Source organism: Aotus nancymaae, unplaced genomic scaffold (assembly GCF_030222135.1).
Source record: "Aotus nancymaae isolate 86718 unplaced genomic scaffold, 86718_ANA_hifiasm-v0.15.2.pri h1tg000158l, whole genome shotgun sequence".
Classification (NCBI taxonomy): domain Eukaryota; kingdom Metazoa; phylum Chordata; class Mammalia; order Primates; family Aotidae; genus Aotus; species Aotus nancymaae.
In genome coordinates this window covers 320,063-347,805 of record NW_026988573.1, presented here as the reverse complement: position 1 = coordinate 347,805, position 27,743 = coordinate 320,063, and the positions used below count along the sequence as shown (strand labels likewise).

General features: G+C 52.2%; 1 protein-coding gene across 2 annotated transcripts in view; it reads right to left on the bottom strand.

The window, feature by feature from the left end:
- CFAP77 (cilia and flagella associated protein 77) overlaps positions 1-27,743 on the bottom strand; it is a 158,511-nt gene that overhangs the window by 55,223 nt on the left and 75,545 nt on the right. For both annotated transcript variants that reach the window (XM_064371729.1, XM_064371730.1), the window contains 2 exons: positions 13,725-13,824; positions 12,939-13,167 (listed from right to left, as the gene is read on the bottom strand). In XM_064371729.1, coding sequence (XP_064227799.1) covers positions 12,939-13,167; positions 13,725-13,824 — 329 coding nt within the window. The remainder of the gene's footprint in view (positions 1-12,938; positions 13,168-13,724; positions 13,825-27,743) is intronic.

The following is a 27,743-nucleotide window of genomic DNA, read 5'->3' as shown; positions in this document are numbered from 1 at the left end:
TTGAGGCAGCCGTGATTGGAGTGATGGCACCTGGAGCTGGAGGAGGCAGGGAGATCCTCCCCTACAGCCTCCAGAGGGCGTGTGGCCCTGCCAACACCGTGATTTCAGACTTCCGGCTTCCAGAACGAGGAAACGATCCATTTTTGCTACTTGAAGCCATCAAACGTGTGGTAATTTGTTTCAGAAACCCCAGGAAATTAACAAACGATGATTTTCAACAGCTCCTGTAGTTGAAGCTCAGCGCCCTGCAAGAGTCGTGCCCAGAAAAGAGTTGGCCATCTCATGAGCTCTTGGCACTAGAATATTACCTGTTCCCAGTATCCAGGGCACACTGCATTCGAGCGATCTGTTTCCTCTCACGCAGTCAGTCAGCAAGCATTTACTGAGCACCTACAACACTACAGGCAGGCACATGCTAGGCACTGGGGAAGGAGGAGTGAGCAACCCCAGACCCGCCCCACTGAGTCTGCTGGGGGAGGTGGTCAGGTCCGCAGGCAGTGGCCACACAGGGTGGCCTGTCTGGGCAAGGGACACAGGAGTGTCTGAAGGATGGTGAGGCCTCAGCCAGGCAAAGTGGGAGACGAGTGTCCCTGGCAGAGGGAAAATCACCTGTGATTCCAGAGAAACGTGGGGAGGGACGGGGTTCAAGGGACTGAAGGTTTAACTCGGGAGGGTCAGAGTCAAGTCTCAGCAGACCCAAAGGTACCCTTGTGCCCTCTGTCCTGGGTCCTCTGCCCACCAGACACAGCGTCCACTGCCTTGCTGCTCTGCCTGTTGGTTGCATATTGCTTTGTTTTGTGTTTTATTTTCTCTGAATCCCAAACACCCAGCATGATGCCCAGCACAGGCGGGCACTAAGTGAACACTCGGCATAGGCCGGAGGTAATGCATGTGGGTTCTAAGATCACATCCCAGCGCCACCCTTTTGCGAACACATGACTGTGTGCAAGGGTCTCTGAGCCTTGGTTTCCCTGTCTATAAAATGGGAATAAGTTGCTACCTTAGGGCCCTTCTGGGGATCACTTGAGTTGATATGTATGAAGCACCCAGCATGGTGTCTGGCCTCGGAAGCTGGCATTTTTAGGAATCAAAACGAATGCAAGGCTCCAGGGGTTTCCAGTCTGAATAGCCACTGCCATCTGGGCTCTGACGGGACTGATGGGGCCCAGCCTGCAGCTCTGTCCTGTGAGCTCGCCGCTCCTCCGTACAATGACATGGGACTGATCAGGCCCTGCCCGCAGCTCCGTCCTGTGAGCTCGCCGCTCCTCCGTATGATGACATGGGACTGATCAGGCCCTGCCCGCAGCTCTGTCCTGTGAGCTCGCCGCTCCTCCACATGATGACATGGGATTGATCAGGCCCTGCCCGCAGCTCGTCCTGGCTGGGCTCACCACTTCTCTGCACGACTTGCTCATTCTGTGACTACTTTTTCTTGCAGCGTCCTTTGCCACAGTGGGACGTGGGCTTGATGCCTGGTTCTTCATTCAGTGCCGGGGGGCGCCAGCCGGTTCGCAGCAGGACCATGCCCTGTGTCCCAGGAAGAGCTAAACCAACCTCGCCCCAGAAACCCCTCTGACTGTGTCGAGAGCTGGAGGCTGTAGACGCGATAAAAGGCCCACAGCTGGGCCAGGCACTGAGCGGGACTCCCGACTCTGGACTCCAGTGCTGGCTCCCAGCAGGGCTTTCGCTCTGCCCCTTCCTAGACGGGGGCGAGGCCCATCTCTGGAAAAATCAAAGGCAGAGCGGAGCATGTGCGATGCAACCTGGGAGGCCCCGAGGGGGACCAGCCAGGCCAGCCTCGTTAGCGCTGACCTTGGCACCGAGCTGCTCCTGATGGATGGGGTTCGGGCCTGGCCAGGCCCCAGGGGAGCGGCGGCCCCATCCATTATGGGCCCATCAGCACCTCCCTGAGCCCTCCCCGCTCGGGATGCCACGAGTGTCAGGCCACGAATAAATCTCTGTCCCGGCCACAGGAGAGCAGAGAGGGAAACAAGGCAAAGCATGAAAAATGTCTCTGTCCTGGCTCTGGCGACAAAGCCCCCATGAAGGAGGAAGGAGCAGTAGGAGTGCGGGGAGGGGAAAGGGAGGAGCAGGAGCAGCCAGGCCGGGGCCCAGGGAGGCTGGGCTTCCTGGGAGTGGAAGGGGGAAAAGATGGGACCCCAGGCTGCTACCTCCTCCCAATTATGGCTCCCTGCCTGCCCCCTCACACCTTTTTTTTTGAGACAAAGTTTTGCTCTGTTGCTCAGGCTGGAGTAGAGTGGTGCAATCTCAGCTCACTGTACCTTCTGCCTCCCGGGTTCAAGCGATTCTCCTGCCTCAGCCTCCCAAGTACCCACCACCATGCCTGGCTAATTTTTGTATTTTTAGTAGAGATGAGGTTTCACCATGTTGCCCAGGCTGGTCTCAAACTCCTGGCCTTAAGTGATCCACCCGCCTCGGCCTCCCAAAGTGCTGTGATTACAGGCGTGAGCCACCAAGCCTGGCCTTCAGCCTGGGCCCCTTTCAAAGAAACTCCCTGGAGATCCAGGCCCATGGAAGCAGGCAGGCCTTGAGGAGGAGGGGACCCCCGTCGCACTCAGTTCGTTGTGGGGAGGTCCCAAAGCCCCAGCAGAGGTAGCCCAAGCTGGGCAGCCAGCAATCTTTTCAGGCCACTAAGGGCGAGGGTCCTGGCGTAAGCTGCCTGGACAGAGCCCCCACACTTCCGCTCACCACCTGTGACCTCTTGCTGAGGGACGGAACCTCGCCGTGCCTCACTTTTCCCGTGGATAAATGGGTGTCCACTGCACAGGGCTGCCGTGAGGATTCATCCAGGTGCTCTGTGGAAAGCCGGGCCCCAGTAGGTGCTCATCAATGCTGGCCATTGATTGCTGTAACTGCTGTTCGTAGCCGCCATCCCGCTGCTGAGGACTCGCCTCCTCACCAGGCCACCGGCACCATCGTGGACAGAGCTCAGGATGAGAAATGACTTCCTCACTCAGGGCCTTGCTCTGCCTCCTGGAAGCGTGCAGCCTGTGGATATGAACAGCCACTCCGGAAGGAGACTTGGCTCAAGTCCTGGTGCTGCCTCCAACTAGCCAGGAGACTCTGGGCGAGTGACTCTCTCTGAGCCTCAGTTTCCCCATCTGTAGAATGGGGATGATAGTCCCTACTTGGTAGAGTTGTATTTAATGAGATGGGGTACAGGGGTCAGTGTTGCACCCAGCAGTCACTCAGTGAGGGCCCTGAAAGTGTCAGCTATGAGGACCGCCCCCCTCCAACACACACTCTGGTCCTTGTTTTGTTCTCTGAAGCCCCTGAGAGCAAAACCCCTCCACTGTCCTAATCCCAGGGCTTCAGAGAGTTAAGGACAGCTGCTGTGTCTCCGCTGCATCTTTCCTCATCCAGCTAGGAAGACCTCATAACTTCTCCTGTTCTTTGTACATAGCGGACACCCTCCCCGACCATCTCACCCACCATCCGGATGGCTCCCTTCTGGACAATTTCCTGTTTGTGAACCTTCTCTTTAATGATGTCCTGCATTCTTGAACTTGATACTACAGGTATGGCCTGAGCAGCAGAAAAGAACAAGGAGGTCACCTCCTTTGTTCTGAACTTGCTACCTCTATTAACATGGCCGAGGAACACATTCGTTCTTTGAGGCAGCATCACCCTACTGCAGACTCATAACATCAGTCAGGGGGATCACAGTGGAGGGGGGATCACAGAGGAGTCTATTAAGTGTCATCTCTGGCTTTACTGTGTCCTCTCTGGGTCTCAGATGGACTGTCTCTTTGCTTCTGACGGCTGCCTCCAAGTCTTCAAGGGCCCCAGACCATATTCGAGTGCTCACTATGTGCCAGGCATTGTGCTGGGCACGATGATGCAGTGATGGATGAAACTGACATTCTCCCTGTGCTCTGGGACCTGACATACAGCAGAGGGGGATTAACGACAGTCGCAGGCAGTGCCAGGGAGCAGATTATGCGGGGGGAACAGGAAAAACGTGGCTGTGCAGAGCGGGTTGTACATTTCAGGCCCTCTCCGGGGCCCGGGGGTCTCTGCGAGATCCACATGCTCCCCCTTGTGGTCAGACCAGGTTTTATTCCGCTGAGTGTCAGGACACCGATAAATGCAAACGTGGTCTCGCCCTTCAGAAACCGCCTCGCATCATCCGGGATGGCTGCTGGGGAAGCGGCTTATTATTATTTTATAGGAGTTTGGGTGGGTGGCTCAGATTTTTTTGGCCATCGGCTCCAGGAGAAACAAAATAACCCAGAGTGATTGATGGACCCATTGTAAATTTGTAAAATAAATCAGCTTGGCAGAGAGATTCAAAAAACCTGTCAGGCAGCAAACATTTTTTTAACAGCCTGTAAAATTCCCTGCGTCCTTCACATTTGTCAGCGTCAGGCTGATGATGCATCTGATAGCAGGGCCAGCAGCCGCTGCAGACAGAAGGGTGGGCCAGCAGCATTTCCTGTTCATCTGATGCTTCTTACGTTTCCATGGTCTCAACGCTTTCAGCACCAGGACTGGGGGGTAGACCAGGCTAATTAGTCCAGGTAGGCACTGAGTTTGGAGTCACTGGGGAAGATGGATGGTCTCGATCTGTCAGCTGATGGATCCGTCTCAATCCGCAGGACAAGATCCTGCGGCCTCTAGTCCTCTGATAACAGTACAAGCCACCACTAACAAAAGGCTAATGAGTGCTACTCTAAGGACGCTACTGAAGTTGCACGTGACCACTGGCTTTCTATTCGGACCCCAACGTGGCCGTTGGTTCACGCACTCATTCAGCAACTCCACGAGGGCCTCTTCTGCAAAGGCACTGTGGTCAGCACCAGAGGTCCCAGGGTGAGCAAAAGCCGGCCTGGAGCATCCAGCGTGGCGAAGGTCTGGATGCCCCAACATGAAGTTTGAGTTTATCAGGAAGTGGATGCCACCGAATGTGACAGGGGAGGAGGCGATCCAGAAAGGGGAAGCTCAGTGGGCTCTTTCGATGTGTTCAGATTAAGTTCTGAAGCTTTAAGAAAAATTCAGGGGCTGGGCATGGTGGCTCACGCCTGTAATCCCAGCACTTTGGGAGGCCGAGGCGGGTGGATCACGAGGTCAAGAGATCGAGACCATCCTGGTCAACATGGTGAAACCCCGTCTCTACTAAAAATACAAAAAAATTAGCTGGGCACGGTGGCGCGTGCCTGTAATCCCAGCTACTCAGGAGGCTGAGGCAGGAGAATTGCCTGAACCCGGGAGGCGGAGGTTGTGGTGAGCCAAGATCGCGCCATTGCACTCCAGCCTGGGTAATAAGAGTGAAACTCCGTCTCAAAAAAAAAAAAAAAGAAAAATTCAGACAGGACGGCCTTACACAGAATCCTGTCTCACTCCCCCTTCTAGTGCTGGAAAAACACACGCAGACTGCCTGTGTCACCTCCTGTGTTTGTTAGGGAGGCAGATCAGACCCTTGGATCAGACTGTCATAGGCATTTAGGCCACACTAATCCTCCTCACACTGCAGAGCAGCCGAATGACTTCATCTCTCAGACCCTCTGTCTCTTCTTCAGTAAAATGGGGATAGAAGCATTCCAACCTTGTCTTCACGTGAGCTAACTCTGTACTCACTGAGCGATTCAGTTATTTAATGAGGATGTTCCCGGGGACCTCAGCACAACGTCTGACCTGTGGTAGTAATAATAACATGTCGTTGCCATTGTTAGTTCAAAGTGGGGTCTTCCCACCTTCCATCTGGCCCATGTCAGACACTGAAGAGCAGGGGGCTGTTTGCTGGTTGACTGAGTGACGGATGTTCCCACTAGCATCTGTGTCTTGAGCGTGGCACAGGCTCCCAAGCAGAGCAGTGGCAGAACTCAGGGTGCGCAGAGTCCACCAGGAGCGCCAGCTGCTGCCGGCCTCTCCCTGCTCCTCCCCACTCCCCGCCCTCCCTGACTCATCATAATCGACAATGCTGGGCCAATTAGGAGCAGTAACAATTAAGATGTGCCAAGGGCATGTGAACATTTGCAAACACTTATTAAAAAGCATCAATAATTAAGCGTGCCTTTAATAGCTACATTTCTGGCCTCCAGACATATCTGTTTCTGGACCTCGGGTCGCAGCTTGCTTTGAGATCTGTGCGAGGGCCCTGAACGCTGGTAATGAGAATTAAAAATTCTTCCCTGACTTGAATTCTGGGATTTGACAGGGAAACAGCAGCGGGAGAAGGCCAGGCCCCTTTCCAGGTGCCTGATCCTAGAGGTGTGGGCTTCAAAGCCAGCCGCCAGACTGGGTGGAGATTCAGGCTCTGCACCGAAACACCTCGGGGAGGGCCCTTGCCCTCCCTTTCCTGGCCTGTGAGGTGTGCAGAATCATACCTGTCTCATAGGAAGGACTTCAGGGTTGGCATTGATATGTGCAAAATGCCTGCCACATTTAAGATCCACGCACAGAGGCTTTTGTTAGTGGTGGCTCGCGCTGTTAACAGAGGACGAAAAGAGGCCGCAGTTAGCTGAGGGACTGAGCCTGCCCGTCTATACCAGTGGCTCCAAACTCAGTGTCTACCTGGACTAGGCAGGTCACAAAACCGAGAGAAACCAGTCTGGGTGGGGCCTGGGAGACACAGTCCATGGATTCTGTCCAAAGGGACGCTGCCCCTCAGCCCCAGCACCTAGAGCCAGGCAGAGTGCAGAGCCACTTGTCCAGGCTTCCTTTTTTTCAAGGGAAGTGGAAAATCCAGGTATTTACATGAAATCTACTGACTGTTTAAAAAATATGACAACTCAACCTTTTTTTTTCTTTAATCACTGCACCAGTCAAACTCCTCTGTGGTTTGGTGCGGCCACAGCCCCAGGACTGCCCCCATGTCTACACAGCCCCCAGGCTGCCCCCATGTCTACACGGCCCGCATTTTCCAGGTAACGCCTCAGGTCTCCGCTTCCTTTGAGCCACAGAGGCTTTTGGATTGAAATGCATCCTTCCGATTTAGTGACAACCCGTAACAAATCGGTGTGGATTGGGAACCAAATAGGATAACTGGGAAGGAAGTAATTGAATAATCTAAATTCGGCTTTGAATCCCATCTGGTATTGAGGCTGAATGGGCAGATTCGGAGACATGTGGAGAAGAGGGAGGGCACCCCTCACCGCGATTCATTTTCCCATTGCAAATCTAGATGGGGCGGGGGCCAGGGGCTGACTGTGATCAGAATCGTCACTCACAGGGTGGCAGTCACAACCCCTCTGCTCTTTAGCATCCTAACTTAGAGGGAGCGTTCGTGGATTCAGTCTGGGTTGGACTTTACTTTTTTTTAACACATCTGTAATTGTGAGTAAGTAACACTCATTTTGGATTTTTTGTTTTGTTTTGTTTATTTGTTTATTGGACCAAACCACCCCGACACTTCCTCTGTCGGGTGAAATGAGATTTGGTTTTTTAACATGCTTTTAAAGTAAAGACATAAATACAGTTGAGACTTGTAAAAGGTGATCATTAGAAAATGGGCCTTGGCCCCATAACTTTAAAGTAATAGCCCCATTAGGGAGAGGGGCGAGCCGTTATGCGGCAGGGTGGAGCCTGTCCCCGCAGGTTGGGCGTCTCGGTAAAAGCTTTTCCAGCAGCCATTTAACCTCCATTTACGAAGAAATAAAGCAAAATTGATGCTGATTTGGGCCTGCTTTGGGGGATATTTCTGCTCCATAAAAGCCCTTTTGCCTGCAATTTGTGGAGCTGGCCGTGGCATCAGAAAGGGCTGCTGTTGATAAAGATAAAGCTTTATGGCCACGATATTTGCTGCTAACAGCAACCTAATGCAGCATTTTCATTTTTGTGCAATTAATGTTAATGTCTGCTACGAAAATTGTCATTAAATACCATTTTAAAATCCATTCAATTTGCATATGCAAAGCCCATTTACCATCACAGAAGATACAGCCGGCACTTCATCACGGCTTTTCCCCGGAATTGTGGCCACTCGGTTTTACAGCAATTTAAGATGCTATGTTGAAAGCTGGATGCTTGCCCTTTCTGAGCCCAGCTGACTTCAGCGATGCCATGGGAAACCCTGGCCCCGGGACCAGAAGCTGTGAGTGTTCCGTGCACGTCAGTTCCAAGGAAGCAGGACACAGAGCGAGGAGCACTGGATGGGGAGTCTGACGACTGGACTCCAGACCTGGCTCAGTTAACAACTTGCTGTGCAACCTTGGGAAGCTCTCTTCACCTCTCTGAACTTCCTTCTGTTTTCTCCTGTCTTAAATAAGGGCTTTCAACCAGGTGATCACTAGCGTCCTGTGTGTTCCAATCTTTTCTATTTTTCTTTTTTTGAGCCGGAGTCTCACTCTGCTGCCCAGGCTGCAGTGCAGTGGCGCTATCTCAGCTCACTGCAACCTCCACCTCCCGGGTTCAAGCGATTCTTGTGCCTCAGCCTCCTGCGTAACTGGGATTTCAGGTGCCCGCCACCACGCCCAACTAATTTTTGTATTTTTAGTAGAGACGAGGTTTCACCATATGGGCCAGGCTAGTCTCGAACTCCCAACCTCAGGTGATCCACCCGCCTCAGCCTCCCCAAGTGTTGGGATTACAGGCGTGAGCCACTGAGCCTGGCTCTATTTTTAAATATAAACATACTAAGGGTTGAGAATCCAGGCCAAGCCCTACCACGAAGAAGTAGGAACCTCAGGAGGTCAATGAACCTCTCCCTGCCTCAGTTGGAGAATAATCCTGCCCACCTCTGGCACAGAGCTTTTTGACCATGAAAAGACGTTGGCATGAAGGTTTAGAGCCAAGCTGAGGAGGCAGAACGCACCCTGAGAGCCAGAGAGTTCTGTGATGAGTATTACAGGTGTGGCTCCCTAGCTACAGATGGGGAAACAAGCCCTGGGGGGAATGTGACGTGGAGACTTGGGGACAAAGCTGGAATTAGCACCCCAGGCCAACTCCCAGCCCAGGGCTCCTCTCCTGCCACCACGCTGTCTTTGAGACACTTGGTCACCAGCATGGACTGATCTAGTGACCCAGGGCACAGCACGGACAAGGAACAGGGGTTCCTCTCTGCCCCAGGGCAAGGGAGGGCATATGTGTTGGGAGCTGAGAAGACCCAGGTTAGCAGCAAAAGTCACAGGAGATGCCTTGGGGGACCCACTTGGGGGATGATCTCAAAGGTGCAGGAAGGACAGTGTGCGGGAGTTCATTAATACAGCCCCAAAGTGACTTTCCAATGTGTCTCTGGTGTCACCTTCCCGGTTTCAGGGCTGGTGGATAGAAACGGATTTCCGGGGAGAGATGTGCCTGGTATTTGAGGCCATGAGAGGTGGGAAACCTTACCGAAGAGGTGATGCTGAGCTGAACTTTGAAGAATGAGTGGGTTTTCTCACCTCCTCATTCCTCGGGATTCTTTCCCAGGAGTGGAACGGTGGGAAGAGCATACAGAAGCCTACATAGCTCATGCTGTGGAGAGAGGTGTGCGGGGCCCCAGAAACTCAAACACAATCACCACGCGATCCCGAAGTCTCGCTAGGGGTACACACCCAAAGAATTGAAAGTGGGACCGGAACAGATATTTGTACATTCATGTCCATCATAGCAGTATTCACGATAGCCAAAAGGTGGAAACAACTTAAATGTCCATCGGCAGATGAACAAGCAAACAAAGTGTAGTCTATACACACAGGGGAATATTACGCAGCCTTGAAAAGGAATGAAATTCTGATGCATGCTGTAACATGGATGAACCGTGAGGATATTGTGATAAATGAAATAAGCCAGACACAAAACGGCAGACATTGCATGATTCCATTCATATGAGATCTCTAGAGTAGTCAAAGTCATAGGAACAGAAAGTAGAATGGTGGGTGCCAGGGGTTTGGGGGTTAGTGTTTAATAGGGAAGGAGTTTCAGTTTGGGATGATAAAGTTCTTGAAATGGATGATGGTGATGGTCACTCATCAATTTGAATGTAATGATTCCCACTGAATTGTATACTTTAAAATGGTTCACATGATAAATATTATGTATATTTTACCACAGTAAAAAATTATAAAAATGTAATCCCAGCACTTTGGGAGGCCAAGGCAGGCAGATCACAAAGTCAGGAGTTCAAGACCAGCCTGGCCAGCATGATGAAACCCATCTGTACTAAAAATACAAAAATTAACCGGGGTGGTGGCACATGCCTATAATCCCAGCTACTCGGCAGGCTGAGGCGGGAAAATCGCTTGACTCTGGGAGGCAGGGGTTGCAGTGAGCTGAGATCATGCCGCTGTACTCCAGCCTGGGTGACAGAGAGAGACTCTGTCTCAAAAAAAAAAAAAAAAAAAAACGATAAAAAATAAAAAGTAAAGAAGGAAGCATAATCCAAAAATATATGTGTGGCGGCATAGTCAAAGGAAGGCACCTAGTCCGGGAGAGGCGAGAGGAAAATTGGAAAGGCAGGCTAGGGATGGAAAGTCAGTGGCCTTGAGTGAGGGCTAAGCAGGATGCTGCCACACAGATAGCTGAGATGTTGGCTTTGTCAGCCACAGGCCACTGAACGGCGCTCCAGGGGGCCAGAAGCCCACACCAGTCACTCCTGCCTGGGAGCAGCCTCTTCTATTTACTCGTTCCGTGCAATACACAAATACTGGTCATTTTTGTAATAAGGACCAGCTTGTGCAGTGATGTGGACGGGGTTGGGAAGTCCTGCTGCAGTGGACATTGCTGTTTTTGCCTGCCTGGCGTCCACCCCCAGCCTGGAACAGAACCCTGGTCTGTACACCTTTTCCACCATCAGCCCGCGAAGACTGCAGGGACCGACTTAACCCCTGACTCCAGGGAAAGGCACATGTCAGCCCAGGTCAGTCGGGCTTCAGATTCCCCTGCCTCAGCCATTGGCTCAGAGGCAGGCACATGACCCAGGCCTGGCATCTCAGCCCTGGCCACAGAGGTTGGGTAAAGGGTAGTCATGTAACCGGGAGTGACGGTTCACGCCTGTAATCCCTGCACGTTGGAAGGCCAGGGTGGGTGGATCACCCGAGGCCAGGAGTCCGAGACCAGCCTGACCAACATGGTGAAATCCCATCTCTACTATAAATACAAAAATTAGCCGGGCGTGGTGGCGCACAGCTGTGGTCCCAGCTACTTGGGAAGCTGAGGCAGGAGAATCACTTGAACCCGGGAGGCGGAAGTTGCAGTGAGCTGAGATTGTGCCACTGCAGGCCAGCCTGGGGGACAGAGAGAGACTCTGTCTGGAAAAAAAAGAAAGAAAGATAGTCATGAAACCTGGTCCAAAGAGTCTTGAACTCAAGGTGTCTGTACCCCCAGCGCCCTTTGCACCGAAGAATGGAATGCTGCTGGCCATCTGCAGGTGAGGAAGAAGCTTCTCAGAGAATGGAGCCCAAATCAGGAAGCCACAGCCAAGAGACAGAGAGACCCGACGCCGATGGCGTTGTCTGACTGCCTAGATCCTGTGGTGCCTGAAGCTGTCCCTGAGCTTTCCAATCACGTGAGCCATGAATTGAGTTTCGATTAAATGCACCTATATCCTGCTTTTCTAGAATGTCAGGTGTGCGAGGGTTGGGACGTGGGTCGTGTCTGGCTCATTTCATCTGTGTGTTAGCAAGATAACTCTGGAGTAATGTGGAAGGTGACTTGGGAAGGGTCAATTCTGGAAGAAGAGAGAGAAGTCAGTGGTTTTCTGCAGGATGGTCAGAAGAAGACAGGCTGTTGACCGGGTGGGGTGCATGGCCCAGCTCCCTCCCTGCTTCTGGGTGGCCTGTGGGCCCTCCTTAGCACTAGGGAGCTGATCTAAGCCCCAGGCCAGTCGTGCCCTTGTTGACAATGGTGAGGATGTGGACCCACTGGGGCATGCGTGCGGATCATCTAACCTGTGGTGACAGTGGGGCCACAGGGCAGTCATTTCTCAGGGGATGGAAGAATAGAATAGGACAGCTGTTTCTCAGGGGGAAGGTGGGAGCTTTCTGGGGTCCCGGATTTATCCTGTATCTTTACGTTAGTGATAGTTACCTGAGTGTTTCCATTTGTAAAATTGCATTAAGCTGAACCTCCCACGATTTGTGCATTTTACTATGTATAAGTGAAACCTCAATAAAAACATTTTTTTAAATTTCATGGCTCTTGGAGCTGCAACTCACGTTCCACCCTGCGTTAACATGAACCGTGGCTAACGTTTATCGAGCGCCCGCTGTGGGCCAGGCCCTGTGCTCAGGTTGTCGTATGCTTTACGTCGCTGAAGCCTCGGCGCGCTGTGAAGCAGGTGTACCCTCACCTCCATTCCACAGATGTGGAAGCTGGGGCAGGGACCCCACGGCCAGTCATGGCCAGAGTCCAGGTTTGAGCCCAGGCTCCAGAGCCTCTCTCGAGGCTTCCCTGGGGTGGCGTGTGCTTGGTAACTCGGCAGGCCCTCCTCTCTCACCCCATGAAGACAGAGACAGGTCTCTTTTTTTTTTTTTGGAGTCTGTTTGCCCAAGCTGGAGTGCAGTGGTGCCGTCACGGCTCGCTGCAGCCTCGATCTCCTGGGCTCAAGCCATCCTCCCACCTCGGCCCTCAAGTAGCTGGTACTATAAGCGCATGCCACAATGCCCAGCTAATTTTTAAAATTTTTTTGTAGAGGGGGGTTTTGCCATGTTGCCTAGCCTGGTCTCAAATTCCTGGACTCAAGTGATCCTCCCACCTGGGCCTCCCAAAGTGCTAGGATTACAGATATAAGCCACTGGGCCTGGCCCAGAGACAGGTCTCAGTCACTGTTCGCTCATCAGGTGAAAGTGGGTGATCTGGGCACAGCCCCACAGGGTACCATGCCACACGGCCAAGACCCAGCTCAGCAGGATTCAGGGTGTGGCTGCAGAAGTCACACAACAGAGTCGTTGGAGAGAGAACACTGGAGCTGGGAGGATGCTCCGCTTCCCTGTCACCCTCCAACCTTGTCCCCGATTCACTGGTACCCCCACCCCTTCAGGGGATGAAGGTCGTCTTACCTCGCCCGGATCCCAAATGTCATGTTTGGAGGGAGAGAGGGCGGCTCCTTCTTCAGGCGCCGGTCATCCTCGTCACCGATGCGGATGTCGTTGAGCTGACGGTAGAGGAAGTTCTCCCGGGCAGTCACCAGGCCGGCTTTCACCGCCCCGCGGTTCATTGCGATGTAGTTCCGCGTCAGCTCGTGGGGGCAGGTGGGCTGCTGCTTAAACACGTTCCAGCGTCCGATGGCTGAGGGCAGGGAGAGACCCCAGGGCAGTGGTCAGCCTGGGAGGAAGCACCTCAGGGCAGCTGACCGAGAAGAAACGGGGGCACGTGGGTCCTTGACCTTCCCATTTACCTGAGCCTGCTGGGTGACAGCCCTGCCTGGCCCCCAGAAAGTGTGATGGCCCAAAAGGGAGGGATCAGGGCTCCCAGATGCCGGAGGGTACCCAAGCCAAGCATCTGCCCTGGAGCTGAGCTGGCCTGGCCCTTGACTTCCTCTGGGCAGGCAGAGGGTTGGTCCCAGGCTCATTCTGTGCTCATAACCCACTCAGCACAGCACCCACAGTCCCTGCCGGGAGTGCTGGTGCTTGTTCCCCGACACCGCACACCAGAGCCCTGCCTGGCCCTCCTCATCTGGGCCACGCCCTGGGTTTGACCCCCCAGCTGCCCCGGCTGGCAGTCCCTGGGTCTTTCTCCAGCACCCAACCAGCTGCCAAGCAGCGAGCTAGGTGGAGGGCTCTGTGAAGAGGGGTCAGCCTCCCGCCCACTCCTCGGCCCTCATGCTCCAAAGCGTGCTCACTCACCTTCAGGGACCCCTCCATCAAGCCCTCGGATGTAGAGTCCGTAATTAAAATTAATGCCGGGCAGACTGCAGCTTCTTTCCCGGGGCTTGCCGAGTTCAGCCTGTCGGGGGAAGGACAGAGGGCAGAGGTGAGGAGTGGAGTCTCAGATCAACCATACTGTAACCCGGCAGCAGGGAGGCACCAGAAGCCTGCGCTACCCCAGGCCTGCGCATGGCCTTCAGGGTGGCACAGCAGCGGGTGGCAGAGCCCTCCCTGGGAGGAGCGCAGGCTGCGCTGGCGCGGGGCCACACAGCAAAAGCTGGTCCTTGGTCCTCGTGTCTGCGCTGCAGGTGAACGAGAATGTTGGAGATGGGAGGTCTCTCGGCACCTCCATATCGGGGCAGGAGGCACAGTCCCCGAGCGAGCAGCTGTGTTTGGGGAGAAGCCTTGACCTGCCTGGTTCAAGCTGGAAATGAAAGACCCAGTTCAGGAGGCCTCATCTGGAGGCCCCGTCGAGGGAGGGGGATATCTTTCCTACCTTCATTCCCACCTTCCTCCCACCAGGGACCACTCAAACCATTGTTCCTGTAGCACATGAGGAAGTCACTTCCTCGAATCCTCAGCTTCTGGGGAAGACACAGTGACAGGGCTGCTGCCACCCTCTGCACCTGGCCAGCTGTCCTTACTCCCTGGAACCCTAGGGAACTCCTCGGCCTCTCAGAGGGGGTTTGTACAAGTGAAATTGCCCTGTCATCAACCACATTAGCCCCCCTATTCATAGCTGTGGAAACTGAGGCCTAGACAGGCAGGGTCCATATCCACGGCCCCCAAGTGCTGGGCAGGGCATCACTCGGAGACATGCCTGTCCTCTGGGCTGGTGCTCTTGATCATTCTGCCACGTGTCTCCCTTTAGCGCATCGATGGGCACCTGCTGGGCTCTGACTGCATCCCAGGCACGACGTCTGGGGCTCCTTGGCCTTCCCTCAGTTGGTCTGCACAGCCACCCAGGGAGGCAGTATTTCTTAGGCGGAAGCTGAGGCACAGAGAGATCTGACAGATGACCTCGGATCAAGCAGCAGGAAGTGGCAGAGCTGGGACCAGAACCCAGGCTGGCTGCCCCCACACACACACAGATCCACAAGCCAAAGAAATGCCCACAGTGCCAGCTTCTTGTGGTGCCAGTAGGTCCTGGGGCCATTACTGAGAAGGATGGGTGCAGCTGCTCCTCCCGCTGCCCATGGGCCACAGGCCGAGGACTCAAAGTCAGAGAGTTGTTACATCTCCCGGGAGCTCTCTGCTCTGGCCACACCCAAGACTCCCCAAAGGGTCTAGTGGGCTCTGGTCTCACTGTTCCCTGCCATCTCATCGACATCCCCATCTCTCCTGCTCCCACAGGTTGGGTGCTGAGAGGTAGACAGACGGTCAAGGACGACCCATCGTGGCTCAGCACTGCCGCTGGAATAAACCCTCCTTCAGCTGGTAGTCCAGGTCCCACAGCCTCCTACCCACCCAGCCCTGCAGCTTGGCCTCGCAGGCTCTCCCACGGCCCCCCATTGAGACAGACAAGCCCACCCCGCTGCTCTGAAGGACCGCAGGCATCCCAGCTGCCTCTGCTGCTCTTTGCTTAAAACCCACCCTTACTGGTCTTTATTCTTCAAGCCCTGTCTCTGCCAGAAGCTCTCTGGACCCCTGGGTTCAGCACGGCTCACCCTTGTCTGAACACCAGTGACTCTTACTATCTGTTCTATTCATTTGGGGCTTAGAACTTGCCACCTTCTCGACTTCCAGGGATGCACATGCAGCCCCCCCTCCCCACCTGGATTACACACTCCCACCCAGACAGAGCCATGGCTCCTATGACCTTCTTTTTCCTGTTGGCATACAGCAGGTACAAAATAAATGCCTGATATTAAAAACCACTTCCTCTGGGAAGTCTTCCCGGATTGGTGTCAGTCCTAGACAAGTCTCCTTATTATATGGTGGCTCTACAGCAGCCTCAGCCTACCTTCACGGCCCTTACAAAATGACAGGGTAGCACCTATCCAGGGATGGAAAGTAGCTTCGTGGTTGCCAGGACTGGGGACAGGTAGGGGAAGAGATGGAGTGACGGACAGCTGCGATGGCTAGGGGCGATCTTCGGGGAGTGATGAAAATGTTCTAAAATTGATTGTGGCATGATGGTTGCACAACTCCGTGAATATATTAAAAGCCACTGAATTCTACATTGTAAATGGGTGAATTGTAGGAAATGTGAATTACATCTTGAATAAAGTCACAACGTCGTGTAATTAAGTCATTCATCGCATAAGGATCAGTTTGATGTCGGTCTTCCCTCACGAGCCTGTGTGCCCCACAAGGAAAGGGATCCAATCTTTATTTTTTAAGGTTATGTTTTAAAAAATCGACTTTATATTTTACAGCAGTTTTAGGTTCAGCACAAAAGTGAGCAGAAGGTGTGGAGATGTTTTGTATACCCTGTCTTTATTCTCATTCTTCTTTTCTCAGTGTAGAACAGCTGCTAATGAATAGGGGTTGAATAAATGAGTGGGTGAAATGCTCATGTCTTAGTCAGCTTAGGCTGCCATAGCAAATTATTACTGACGGGGTGGCTTCAACAATAGGCATTTATTCCTCCAAGTTCTGGAGTCTGGGAAGTCCAAGATCTCAGCACCAGCAGACCCGGTGTCTGGTGAGGGCTCTCTTCTTGGTTTGCAGATGGCCGCCTTCTTGTTGTATCTTCACGTGGCAGAGAACAGAGAGAGTTAGCTTTCTTCCTCCTCATTTAAGGGCATAAATTCCATCATGAGGGCTCTGCTTTTATGACCTACTCATCTCCTAAAAGACCCACCAGCTAATGCCATCCCATCCGAAGTTAGGTTTTGAATGTTGGGGGTACACGGACATGCAGTTCATACAGCCCACTTTGAGACCATTGCTCTTTTCTACACAACAGTTGTTTCTCTCCCTCTTCTTTTCCATCTCAAATCCCAGCCCCCAATGTCCCTCAAGAGTGAAGGAGCTCTGAGTTTCAGGCGGGTGCATGGGGACTCCGCAGGGTGGCTTATTTTGAATTCCTTCCATACTATGCTCTCTGAGCTACAGACAAAGCTCTGGCCTCTCATTTGTTTATGAAAATGATCTGGCCTCTCCAGTGACTGCCGGGGAAGTTAATTAAAATGTGACTTCTCTGGGAGAGGCCCCGCCTCCCTCAGGGCAAGTGCAGGTGGGCAGAGTTCCAGCTGGCAGGGGAATGACAGACAGACTCAGGAGCTGGCTGCCACCCTCAGGCGGGGGGCAAGGGGGCAGCGGGTACCTCAATCTCTGCTCTTTCATGTGGTTTCCTGGGAATCAATAACTGTTGAAACATGGAAGCCTTAGACTAAGAAGAAAAATCATCCCAGTGGGAGGTCTGCTCATACTTTCGTTCCTACAGATATTTATTTTGTACCCACTCAGCACTAAGCCCTCCGTGCTTGGAGTTCTAGGGTGAACAGATCAGACACACAGCCCTGCTCTTATGAAATTCACTGTCTTGCAAAAAGGACAGTTAAGCAATGGCAATCATGTGCACCAGGGTATTTGATGTGGAAAGCACGAAGTGCCCCTGGTTCTAAAAGTCTATGAGTTTAGAGTGAGAGAAGATATCTAATATATACACAACAAAGGAGTCTTATCCATCATATATAAAGAGTTACTACAAATCAACAAGAAAAAAAAGTGAGCAGATTACTTAATAGGAACTTCTTTAAGAGGATATCCCAGTGGCCAAGACCCATATGTCAAGGGGTCAACCTCTGGGAAATGCAAAGCAAAAATTCAATGCTATTGGTAAGGATCTGGGGCCACTGGAATTCTCTTCCACTTGGTGAAAATGTAAACTGCTACAACCACTGTGGAAAACTGTTTGGCAGTATCTCTGCTGTAAAGCTAAACATATGCCTGCTCAATAACCCAACAATTCCATCCTGGACATCCAGCAGAAATGAATGTGTACATCCACCCAAGAATGCAATAGCCACTCAGTTCATGATTGCCAACTGCCAGAAACAACCCAAGTGGCCATCACTGGCGGATAAAAAATCTGTGACATATTCACAGCACAGAATACCCTGCAGTAATGGTCCTAGAGTGAGAATGTGCCCTAGAGGACATCTGGCCATGTCTGGACACATTTTTGGTCATCACGGCTTGGGAGGGGGTGCTGTCCTCCATCTAGTTGGTAAAGGCCAGGAATGCTGCCAGACAATCCCACTACTTCAAGGAGCTATCCGTCCCTTGATGCCAACAGTGCCCGCAAAGATTAAGAAACTCTGAGAATGAGCCAGATGTGGTGGCTCACACCTGTAATCCCAGCCATTTGGGAGGCTGAGAGAGGCAGATAGTTTGAGCCCAGGAGTTTGAGACCAACCAGGGCAATATGGCAAAACCCCATCTCTACAAAAATTATAAAAATAGCCAGCTGTGGTGGCGTGTGCCTGTGGTTCCAGCTACTCAGGAGGCTGAGGTGGGAGAACTACTCAAACTCAGGTGATAGAGGCTGCAGTGGGCTGTGATTGAACCACTGTACTCCAGCCTCGGTGACAGAGAGACACCCTGTGAAAAGAAAAGGAAAGAAATAAAAAAGAAAAGAAGGAAGGAGGGAAGGAAGAAGGAAGGAAGGAAGGAAGAAAGGAGGGAGGGAAGACAGGAGAAACTCTGAGCATGAAAGAACATCGCTATGAGTAACCACACGCGTGGTCCTCACATAAAGTGTGGAGTGAAAGAAGCGAGACACCCAGAGGATGCCCTGCTCCGCGGGGATGCAGCCAGACAGCAGCAGAACTCATCTCTGGGTTTCCAAGTCAGACGTGCAGGCTCCCTGGCTGGGGGCAGTGACTGAAGATAGCACCCCTTCAGGGGTCATGACGTTCTTGACCCGATGTGTGCCCTTCGCACTGTACCCCCGGCAGCTGCCCTCTCTCAGCAGCCATTCATCCGTGACTGTGGCTGCCAACCCTTTCCCTCAACTCCCTGCTGACGGAGCAATGTGCTCTCTGTCCGCACAGGAGACCCGGCTTCACACGAGAGCTGCATGAACACAGGCACCAGATAAACCACAGCAACAACACGATGATTGTTTTTTTCAAATGTATTTTTATGTTTCCTAGACTAGAGGGTCTCATCCTGAAATCCCCGAGAACTCCCCTAGCAGTGGCTTGCTCATTTCCTCGGACTTTTCCAGACCGTAGTGTCGCCTCGAAGGATGAAGCGGACTTCCCAGGAATTCAGCCGAGAAGCGGATTTGGACGCTCCAGGAAGCCCCGTCAACCCCTCAGCCTCCCGCCCTGGCACCGGGACTTCCTTCCATCTTCGGGCAGGCTACACCACGCAGTATCAGAGAGGGTAATGGGCAGGAAACTCTAGGGGTTCTTGGGCCTGACTCGGGTGCCGCCGGAGGCCACCCACGGGGCTTTGTGAGGACTCCTACATGAAAAGTGCAATAAAGCAAAGCAAAGCACAACCAAATGAGCACAGCCTGGGTGTCCGCCCAGGCTGCAGTCACGGGAGTCCTCGGCAACCTTCCCCTCCATTCCACCTGGCCCCAGATACCTCCACGGCCTGAAATCCCACTGTCCACAGTCCAGCCCTTCAGATGCAGGTACACTGTGTCTCAGAGTCCCTTTGTTCACATGCAAATGCCCTAGAGGAACAGCATATCCACCCACTGCCAGCTCCTCTGCCCCACAAAACAGGCTAACTGGACACCCGCCTGGCCACGTGCTCATCAAATATCTATAGTCCTGGCATCCACGTGCCCGGCTCCCCTGTTACCGCCAATTCATAAAACAACCCTGCAACGTGGCGTAACCATCATCCCGATCTCACAGGCATGGAAAAGAAAGCGTGGCCAGCTGGAGGGTCCTGCTGGCTCAAAGCCACACAGCTGAGAGGCCAAGGCAGGTCTGAACCCGCGTCTGACTCCACGGTCTCTGCTGCCTCCTGTTTCATGATCGGGCACTTAGCGTAGATGGCCTGGGATTGGTTGTCTTTTCACGTGTGCAGATCTACAGGTTTTGCTCGTACGGAACAGGAGTCTCGACTTCCGGGCCTTCTCAGCCCCACGCAGTGGTGCACAGCACAGCGCCTTACACACAGACCGCAGGTAAAGGCTGATGTTTCTGTTGTTTTGTTTTTGGGTTTAGGGGGGTTCTTTTTTGAGACAGGGTCTTGCTCCATTGCCTAGGCTGGAGTGCAGGGACATGATCACAGCTTGCTGCAGCCTCGACATTCCAGGCTCAAGTGACCGTCCCACCTCAGCCTCCAGAGTATCTAGAACTACAGGCCCGCGTCACCGTGCCCAGGTAATGTTTAAATTATCTGGAGAGGTGGGGGTCTCACTACGTTGCCCAGGCTGGTCTTGAACTCCTGGCCTTAAGCGATCCTCTTGCCTTGGCCTCCCAAAGTGCTGGGATTATGGGAGTGAGGCACTGTGCCTGGCAAAAGTCCACCGTTTGATGTATAGACTAAGGTTTATGGAAAGAGCGATCACTTCGGAAAACACGACAGTAAGTCCTCACTCAACATTGTCAATATGTTTTTGGAAATTGCAACTTTAAACAAAACGACGCATAAGAAAACCAATTTTACCATAGGCTAATAGGTAACAAGAATTAAGTTCCCATGGCACAGTCTGGTCACAAAAACATCACCAAACTTCTCCATAAACCCCAAAACACTTCTAATATTTAATGTTGATGTCAATGTGAGCTATCCATACATTTAAGAAAGATTAATAAAAACAAGTAAGATCATTATTTACCCAATTTGGGGGGGGAAGCATGAGTGACGGCTGTCAGAGTGGTAATGGGTTAAATCAAGAATGAAGGTTTAAAAAGCTAAAATTGCCAAGAGCCCTTCCTACCTACCACTAAAAAAAACAAACAGGTAAAAAACAAACGTCACCAATCCGAAGGGCTTGCTTGGCGCTTTGCTACTGCATCGTCCATGGCTGTGCGTTCGTATGATGATCGTACGCAGCATCTTACAGATTTATTTATTTATTTATTTATTTTTTGAGATGGAGTTTTGCTCTTGTTGCCCAGGCTGGAGTGCAATGGCACGATCTTGGCTCACTGCAACTTTGGCCTCACAGATTCAAGCGATTCTCTTGCCTCAGCCTCCCAAGTAGTTGGGAATACAGGCGCGCACCACCACACCCAACTAATTTTTGTATTTTAAGTAGAGACGGAGTTTCACCATGTTGGCCAGGCTGGTCTCGAGCTTCTGATCTCAGGTGATCCATCCGCCTCGGCTTCCCAAAGTACTGGGATTATAGGCATGAGCCACCGTGCCCGGCCACAGATTTTTAATACTTTGTACTCATTCATTCATTTTTCTAATCCACTTATTTCAGTGCAGAGTGTGAGTGGCGGGAACCTGTTCCAGCAGCTCAGGGCACCAGGCAGGCACCGACACTGGACAGGACGCCATCCCATCACAGGGCGCACACATACACACCCATCCATCCCATCACAGGGCGCACACGCACCCATCCATCCATCCCATCACAGGGCACACACACACACACCCATCCATCCCATCACAGGGCACATACACACACACCTATCCATCCCATCACAGGGCGCACACACACACACCCATCCATCCCATCACAGGGCACACACACACACACCCATCCATCCCATCACAGGGCACACACACACACCCATCCATCCCATCACAGGGCGCACACACACACACCCATCCATCCCATCACAGGGTGCACACACACCCATCCATCCATCCCATCACAGGGCATACACACACACCTATCCATCCCATCACAGGGCACAGACATACACACCCATCCCATCACAGGGCACACACACACACATTCATCCATCCCATCACAGGGCACACACACACACACACCCATCCATCCCATCACAGGGCGCACACACACACACCCATCCATCCCATCACAGGGCACACACACACACACCCATCCATCCCATCACAGGGCACACACACACACCTATCCATCCCATCACAGGGCGCACACACACACCCATCCATCCCATCACAGGGCACACACACACACACCCATCCATCCCATCACAGGGCACACACACACACCCATCCATCCCATCACAGGGCGCACGCACACACACTTACTCACACTGGGACCATTCGACACACCAGTTCACCTAATATGCACGTCTCTGGGATGGGGAACCAGAGTGCCTGGAGAAAACCCACGCAGACGTGGGGAGAACATGCAGATGCCGCGCAGACGGCCCCGGCCGGACACTGATTTCTTTTCTCATCAACATAATAACAACGTTGAACAAAATGACGGAGGAGCTGCTGTTCAGGAATAAAGGGACCGGGACCCAGGACAGCTGTCTTGACTGGGTTGGGGGAAGGGGAGTCAGGAAGAGTAAGATACATACAGACCTTGAATTGACATTTTGGGGAGAACTGACCTGAAGAAGATTCCGAGGGTAGCCAGGAAGGGCAAGAGAGCCAAGGGGGCTTAGAGCAGGGAGTGGCATAGAGCCGGAGGTGGGAGGGCCCAGCGCTGACCCTGGGCCTCCTTCCCCAGCTTGTCCACTGGGGCCTTCGAGAGGCCTACAGAGAAAAGCTGCCTGACAGAGGGGCGGCGGGGTTCTGGGCACCTCAGGGGGCCGTGTGAAGCCTGCTAAGGACCTACAGAGAGGCACTCAGAGGAGCTCCCAGGCCCAAACTTTAAGACATGGGCAAGCAGGTTGTGACAAACATCTGAGTTCAGCTGCCATCGAAATGCACCTGAGACTTGACGGCCACCTGCTTCTCCACGGTGCTATGGTCTGAATGTTTTTATCCCCTCCAAACTCATGCTGAAACTTAATTTCAATGTGACAGTATTCAGAGGTGGGGTCTTTAGGGGGTGGCTGAGTTACGCGGGCTCTGCACTTATGGGGGAATAGGTGCCCTTATAAAAGACCTTGATGGGCCAGGTGCGGTGGCTCATGCTTGTAATCCCAGCAGTTTGAGAGGCTGAGGCAGGTGGATCACGAGGTCAGAAGATCGAGACCATCCTGGCCAACGTGGTGAAACCCCGTCTCTACTGAAATACAAAAACTTAGCCGGGCCTGGTGGCACACGCCTGTAGTCTCAGCTACTCGGGAAGCTGAGGCAGGGGGAATCTCTTGAACCCTGGAGGCAGAGTTTGCAGTGAGCTAAGATCATGCCACTGCACTCCAGCCTGGCGGCAGAGTAAGACTCCACTTCAGAAAAAAAAGGGGGCCTTGATGGAGGGAGTTTGCCCTTTTTATCTCCTTCCGTCCATCTGCCACGTGAGGACACAGCATTCGTTCCCATCCTGGGGGATAAGCAACAAGGCACCATCTTGGAAGCAAAGCCTCGGCTCTCACCAGACACAGAAACCACTGGGGCCTTGATCTTGAACTCCCAGCCCTAGAACAGTGAGAAACAAGTGTCTAATCTTTCTATATTGCCACATCTCAGGTATTTTGTTACAGCAGCACAAACACACGAGGACACATGGCAACCTCACTCTGACATCTGTGAAACTGATGAGACTCAGTCCCAAATCTCTGCTCTGATCAGCCACCCCGGGCCTCATCAGCCTGCCCCACCAGCCCAGGCCAGGATGGGAGGTGGCCATTTGCAGAGGCAAAAAGGGTCTCCTAGACAGGTCGCAGGCTGGAATGTGCAAAGATCCTGGGACAGCCGGTGTGGCCTGGCTATTGTGCCTTGCGGAGGCCGAGATCACCCTCCCTGCACAGGGATCCCTTAGAATTACCATGCAGTGAAGAGAGAAACAAGGAAGAGAATCAACATGCATTGTGCACCTCCTCCGTGCAAGCTCATAGGATGTCCTGTGCCCTCTTTATTGAGCACTTACTATGTGCTGAGCAAGTGCTAAGAGTATTTGTGCTTCTCCCTGAACTCTGCCAACTTCACTGTGAAGGAGGTATTCCCATTTTACAGATGGGAAAACTGAAGCTTAAAGAGTTTCACACTTGTCCAACAGCACCCGGGTAGTCGATAGAAAAGCTGGGGTTAAACTCACCTCTCCTGGACGTCGCACCTCTGTGCTTAACTCCAGCAACCCCCCAACTCTCACAAAACTCTGTAAGGGAGGCCATGGTATCCCCACTGGACGAGCAAGGAGTCAAGGCTCAAAAAGGGAAGAGACCCTTTCAGCCCTCAAAATCCTTGCACTTCTCATTTCTGATGTCTGAATTTTTAAGACGTCTCATGCAAAATCCACCAGGTCTTTTAAGAGGCACACCTTAGTTTTGTACAACTGGGAATTTTGAAATGTTGGAAGTTTTTTTAATATGGCCCACTAGCTGGAACCCCTTGTCAATGAGGTGTTGGAATTAAGAGGCAAATGGAGAAAAATCCCAGCTCTGAGTCTGACCACCCCGCCCTCCTCAGCTGCCTTCAAACTGCCTTTTTGCGAGTTTCCTCCATCACAAAGTGGCTTGGCTGGAATACAGCTCTGGGTGACAGCTGTCCCCATCAGCAGACAGCTTCATTAAACCTCATTAAGATGTCATCCCTCTCTGCCTTATTTCCCATCTCTCAGCTCTAATTAAAACCATCTCTCTCCCCGTCCCAGGGGGTCCTGGGATTCTCCGGGCTCCTCTTGCAATATCAGCTCCCTCCACTCCCCATCATGGAGGACCAGGCCCTGGAAACTCACGCTGGGAACCAAGCCGGGCAGGCAGCCTTGGGGCCCGGAAGCCCCTCGGAGCCGCCTGTGCCGTGAGAACTACTGGGGCTAGCCAGAGGCAAGTGCAGGTAACGTTTCCCACAGGTTGTTGCTTTGATCAGAAGCTACCTGGGATCCAGGAACAAAGGTCCCTAGACCTGGAGCTTCACCAAAGCCTGTCTGCAAGGCACAACGTCTTCAAAACAAGTGACCCAGCCTTGCAACTCAAGGCTAACCATTTCCCACCCGATCGACTTTTTTCCTTACCTAGCCCTCATTTCTTACTGCAAAACTTAGGCGCACCTCTTTAAAGGTCTTGTGGGTTTTAAAGAGATACCTTAAAAATTCAGACATAAGAAATGAGAAACGAAGAGGCGAAAAGTGGGGAAGCCAGCTGGCTTTGTTGCCGAGACAGCCTTGACCCAGATCTTAGTCCAGACAAACGGGCCAGCGGTCACTTCCAAAGCGGCAGTTCTGTCAGGGAGTTCGATATCTGAGTTTCAGACCCACCCAAGACGTTCATTCCAACACGAGCAAGGCCCTCAAAGGAATCAATCACTCCCACTTCCTGCCAACCACATATAGTGTAGCTCATTAACCCTCTAGCCCTGCGTCTAAACTAAATGAATGTTTGTTCGACAGTTGAAAAGCCTCCACTCCCTCTCCTGCATTCTATTAAAGCGCAGCTACGTGAAATCCCATTGCCCGGTAGTTATTAAATAAATATCTGTCTATCGCTACACCCATGCATACATATGTGCACACATACCATTGTGCTCATGGAGGGGTAGTTCATTATTGTAAAACAACTTAAGATCCTCGAATGAAAAGCACAATATAAATGCAAATTGTGATCATTATTAGCATAGAGGATATTTATTTATTTCCGTAATGAGAACCTCAGATAAACAATCATGTAAAATAAGGTGCATTATGCATCAAAGGGCTCAGGCATCCTCTTAGAAGCCCAGTGCTTTGAACCCTGTGCATTGTGTGAGCGTCAGTTGAACATTGCATAATGATACGAAAAAGCCACGCATGAGAAGACCACATCCGTGTGTGATCAAAGGCGTATAAAATAATGTCAAGCGAAAAAAAAAACCCACAGCCGGATTCAAAATTCTACATAGACTACTGTTACGACCACGTTAAAAAAAAATGCACTGGAAAAAACACTGGAAGGAAACCCAGCCCTGTAACTGTGACGCGTGAGGGTGTGTGGTTAGAGGTGGGGGCCCTTGTTTTGGTATTGAGGTTTTACTTTCATAATTTAAAAAGTCACCCAACAGAGTTAAGTTACATGTTTCTGTTTTATCTATGAGAAAGTCTTCTGTGTCATTGCCATGCTGCTTGGGTTTGTAATGGGGGCTGGTGGCTGAGGGGTGGGGGGTCACGGAGGACAATTTGGGAGCTGGCATGCCGATTCACTCAGCTGAGTTGGACTCCCAGCTGTGCCACTTCCTGTGTGACCTTGGGCAGGTCCCTTGCTTTGTCTGGTCTTCTCTTTCTTCACCTGCAAAACCTCCTGAGGTTGTAGAGTGTTCCATGGCACCAGGAGGCGGCTCAGTAAATGATGGCTTCTGTTACTGCTGTCTTAGTGTTAAGACTGCCATAGCAGCTCCCAGCTCGGGTCCAGAAAGAGCCTTGGGAAGCCCCTCCAGGCGTTCTCATGCCTACCCCTCCAGCCCGTCCAGCCCTGTCTGGTTCCCACGGACCCAGGCTGCCTGCGCTCTTGCCTGCCTGGTCCCGGCTCTTCGGGGCAGCCCGGTCTCCCCTCCCGCTGCCTGCTCTGTACTGGAGGCTGATGTATGGCCCTTGCCGTGTGAGGCGGTCACGGTGACAGGGCCCCAGCGTTCCCTCCCCTCCCCCTCGACAGCTTGAAATCAGGTCCTTCATTTGCATTTACATGATCTCGCTGTGCAGCTTATGAGATCGAGAGATTTATTTGCTACTTAGCTTGATGTTTGATTACACTCGGTGCGGGGATGCATCGCTCGGAGCCCGCGGCCTCTGGGGGCCGGTAACTCAACAGCAGGTTTAGGGCAATGAGGGAGAAACGCGTACCGTTTTGACAAAAGGCGAACGTGAGAGGTTGGAAGGAACTAATACCTTGATTGGATATATTTTTTTAAAGAGCAATAAAAACTGGCTAGGTATCATCTGAGGTTAGGAACAGACCCACGTCACTCACAGGAGGCAGCTCATCGTCTTGGGGAAGCAACTCCCAGAAACTTTTCCCCCCGGATAAAATCTGAGGTCCCTAAAAGCAATGATGCCTCTGATTGAGAAGCAGTGTGCGTTCTCAAATCCCAACACCTGGACTGACACCAGCTTGGTGAATGACACCTGTATGCTCTGCACCTGTTTATTCAAACTACCTGGGCCCAGGATTCCTCGTCTGTAAAATGGAAAAACAATACCCGCTCCTTGGTCTGTGGTCAGATGATCTCTGCACTGTGGTGGACAAGGAGTAAGTGCCCAATAAATGGGAGCTGTTATGGGGACAACAGGATGTTTTCTGAAGGAACAGAGGGATAAAGCTCACCGCCCCAATGGCGTGCAATCACTCAGCGTCGTACTTTGCAGTCAAGTGTCACTTATCTGTTTGGTGGGTTATCCACTGCGTGGGGTTTCATTCCAGTCACCCGCCGGCCAGCTCCCGCTGCTCACAGCTGGGGCGTGCTCAAGGAAGGCAAACTCATTTTCATAGCAGTCTGAACCTGGCATAATTAGGAGCAGAGATCCGTCGCTGCCAGCCTCTACCCTGTCACGTTGCAATCCAAACAGAAACCATTTGGCACATGATCGGGACATGACAGTTTAGTGATTAAGAACACGAGCTTGGGGGCCAAGCCACCCGAAGTGGAACTCTGGCTTCTCAACTCTGCGTGACCTTGAGCAAGTTCTAAAGCATAACCTCTGAGTCTCAGTTTCCTTACCTAGAAAATAGATATCATGAGAGCCCCCAGCTCGGAGGGTGGCAGAGCATTTCTCAGTGTAGGCAAAGTTCTCAGCAGAGGGCCTGGAAGCCTCTTAATAAAAAGTAGTCATACCAGTAGTGGCTACTGCTGGACTCGCTATTTTGAATTATCAGCAGCTCCGTCTCCATTTGTATGAATAGAGAACTAGTTATAAAATTAACACATCTGTTTGAGGAGTCCTCAAAAGGTCAAAGATGAGGATCAGGCGCAGTTGGCTCTCAGTTCAAGACCAGCCTGGCCAACATGGTGAAACCCCATCTCTACTAAAAATACAAAAATTAGCCTGGCGTAGTGGCACATGCCTGTAGTCCCAGCTATGGGGGAGGCAGAGGCAGGAGAATTGCTTGAACCTGG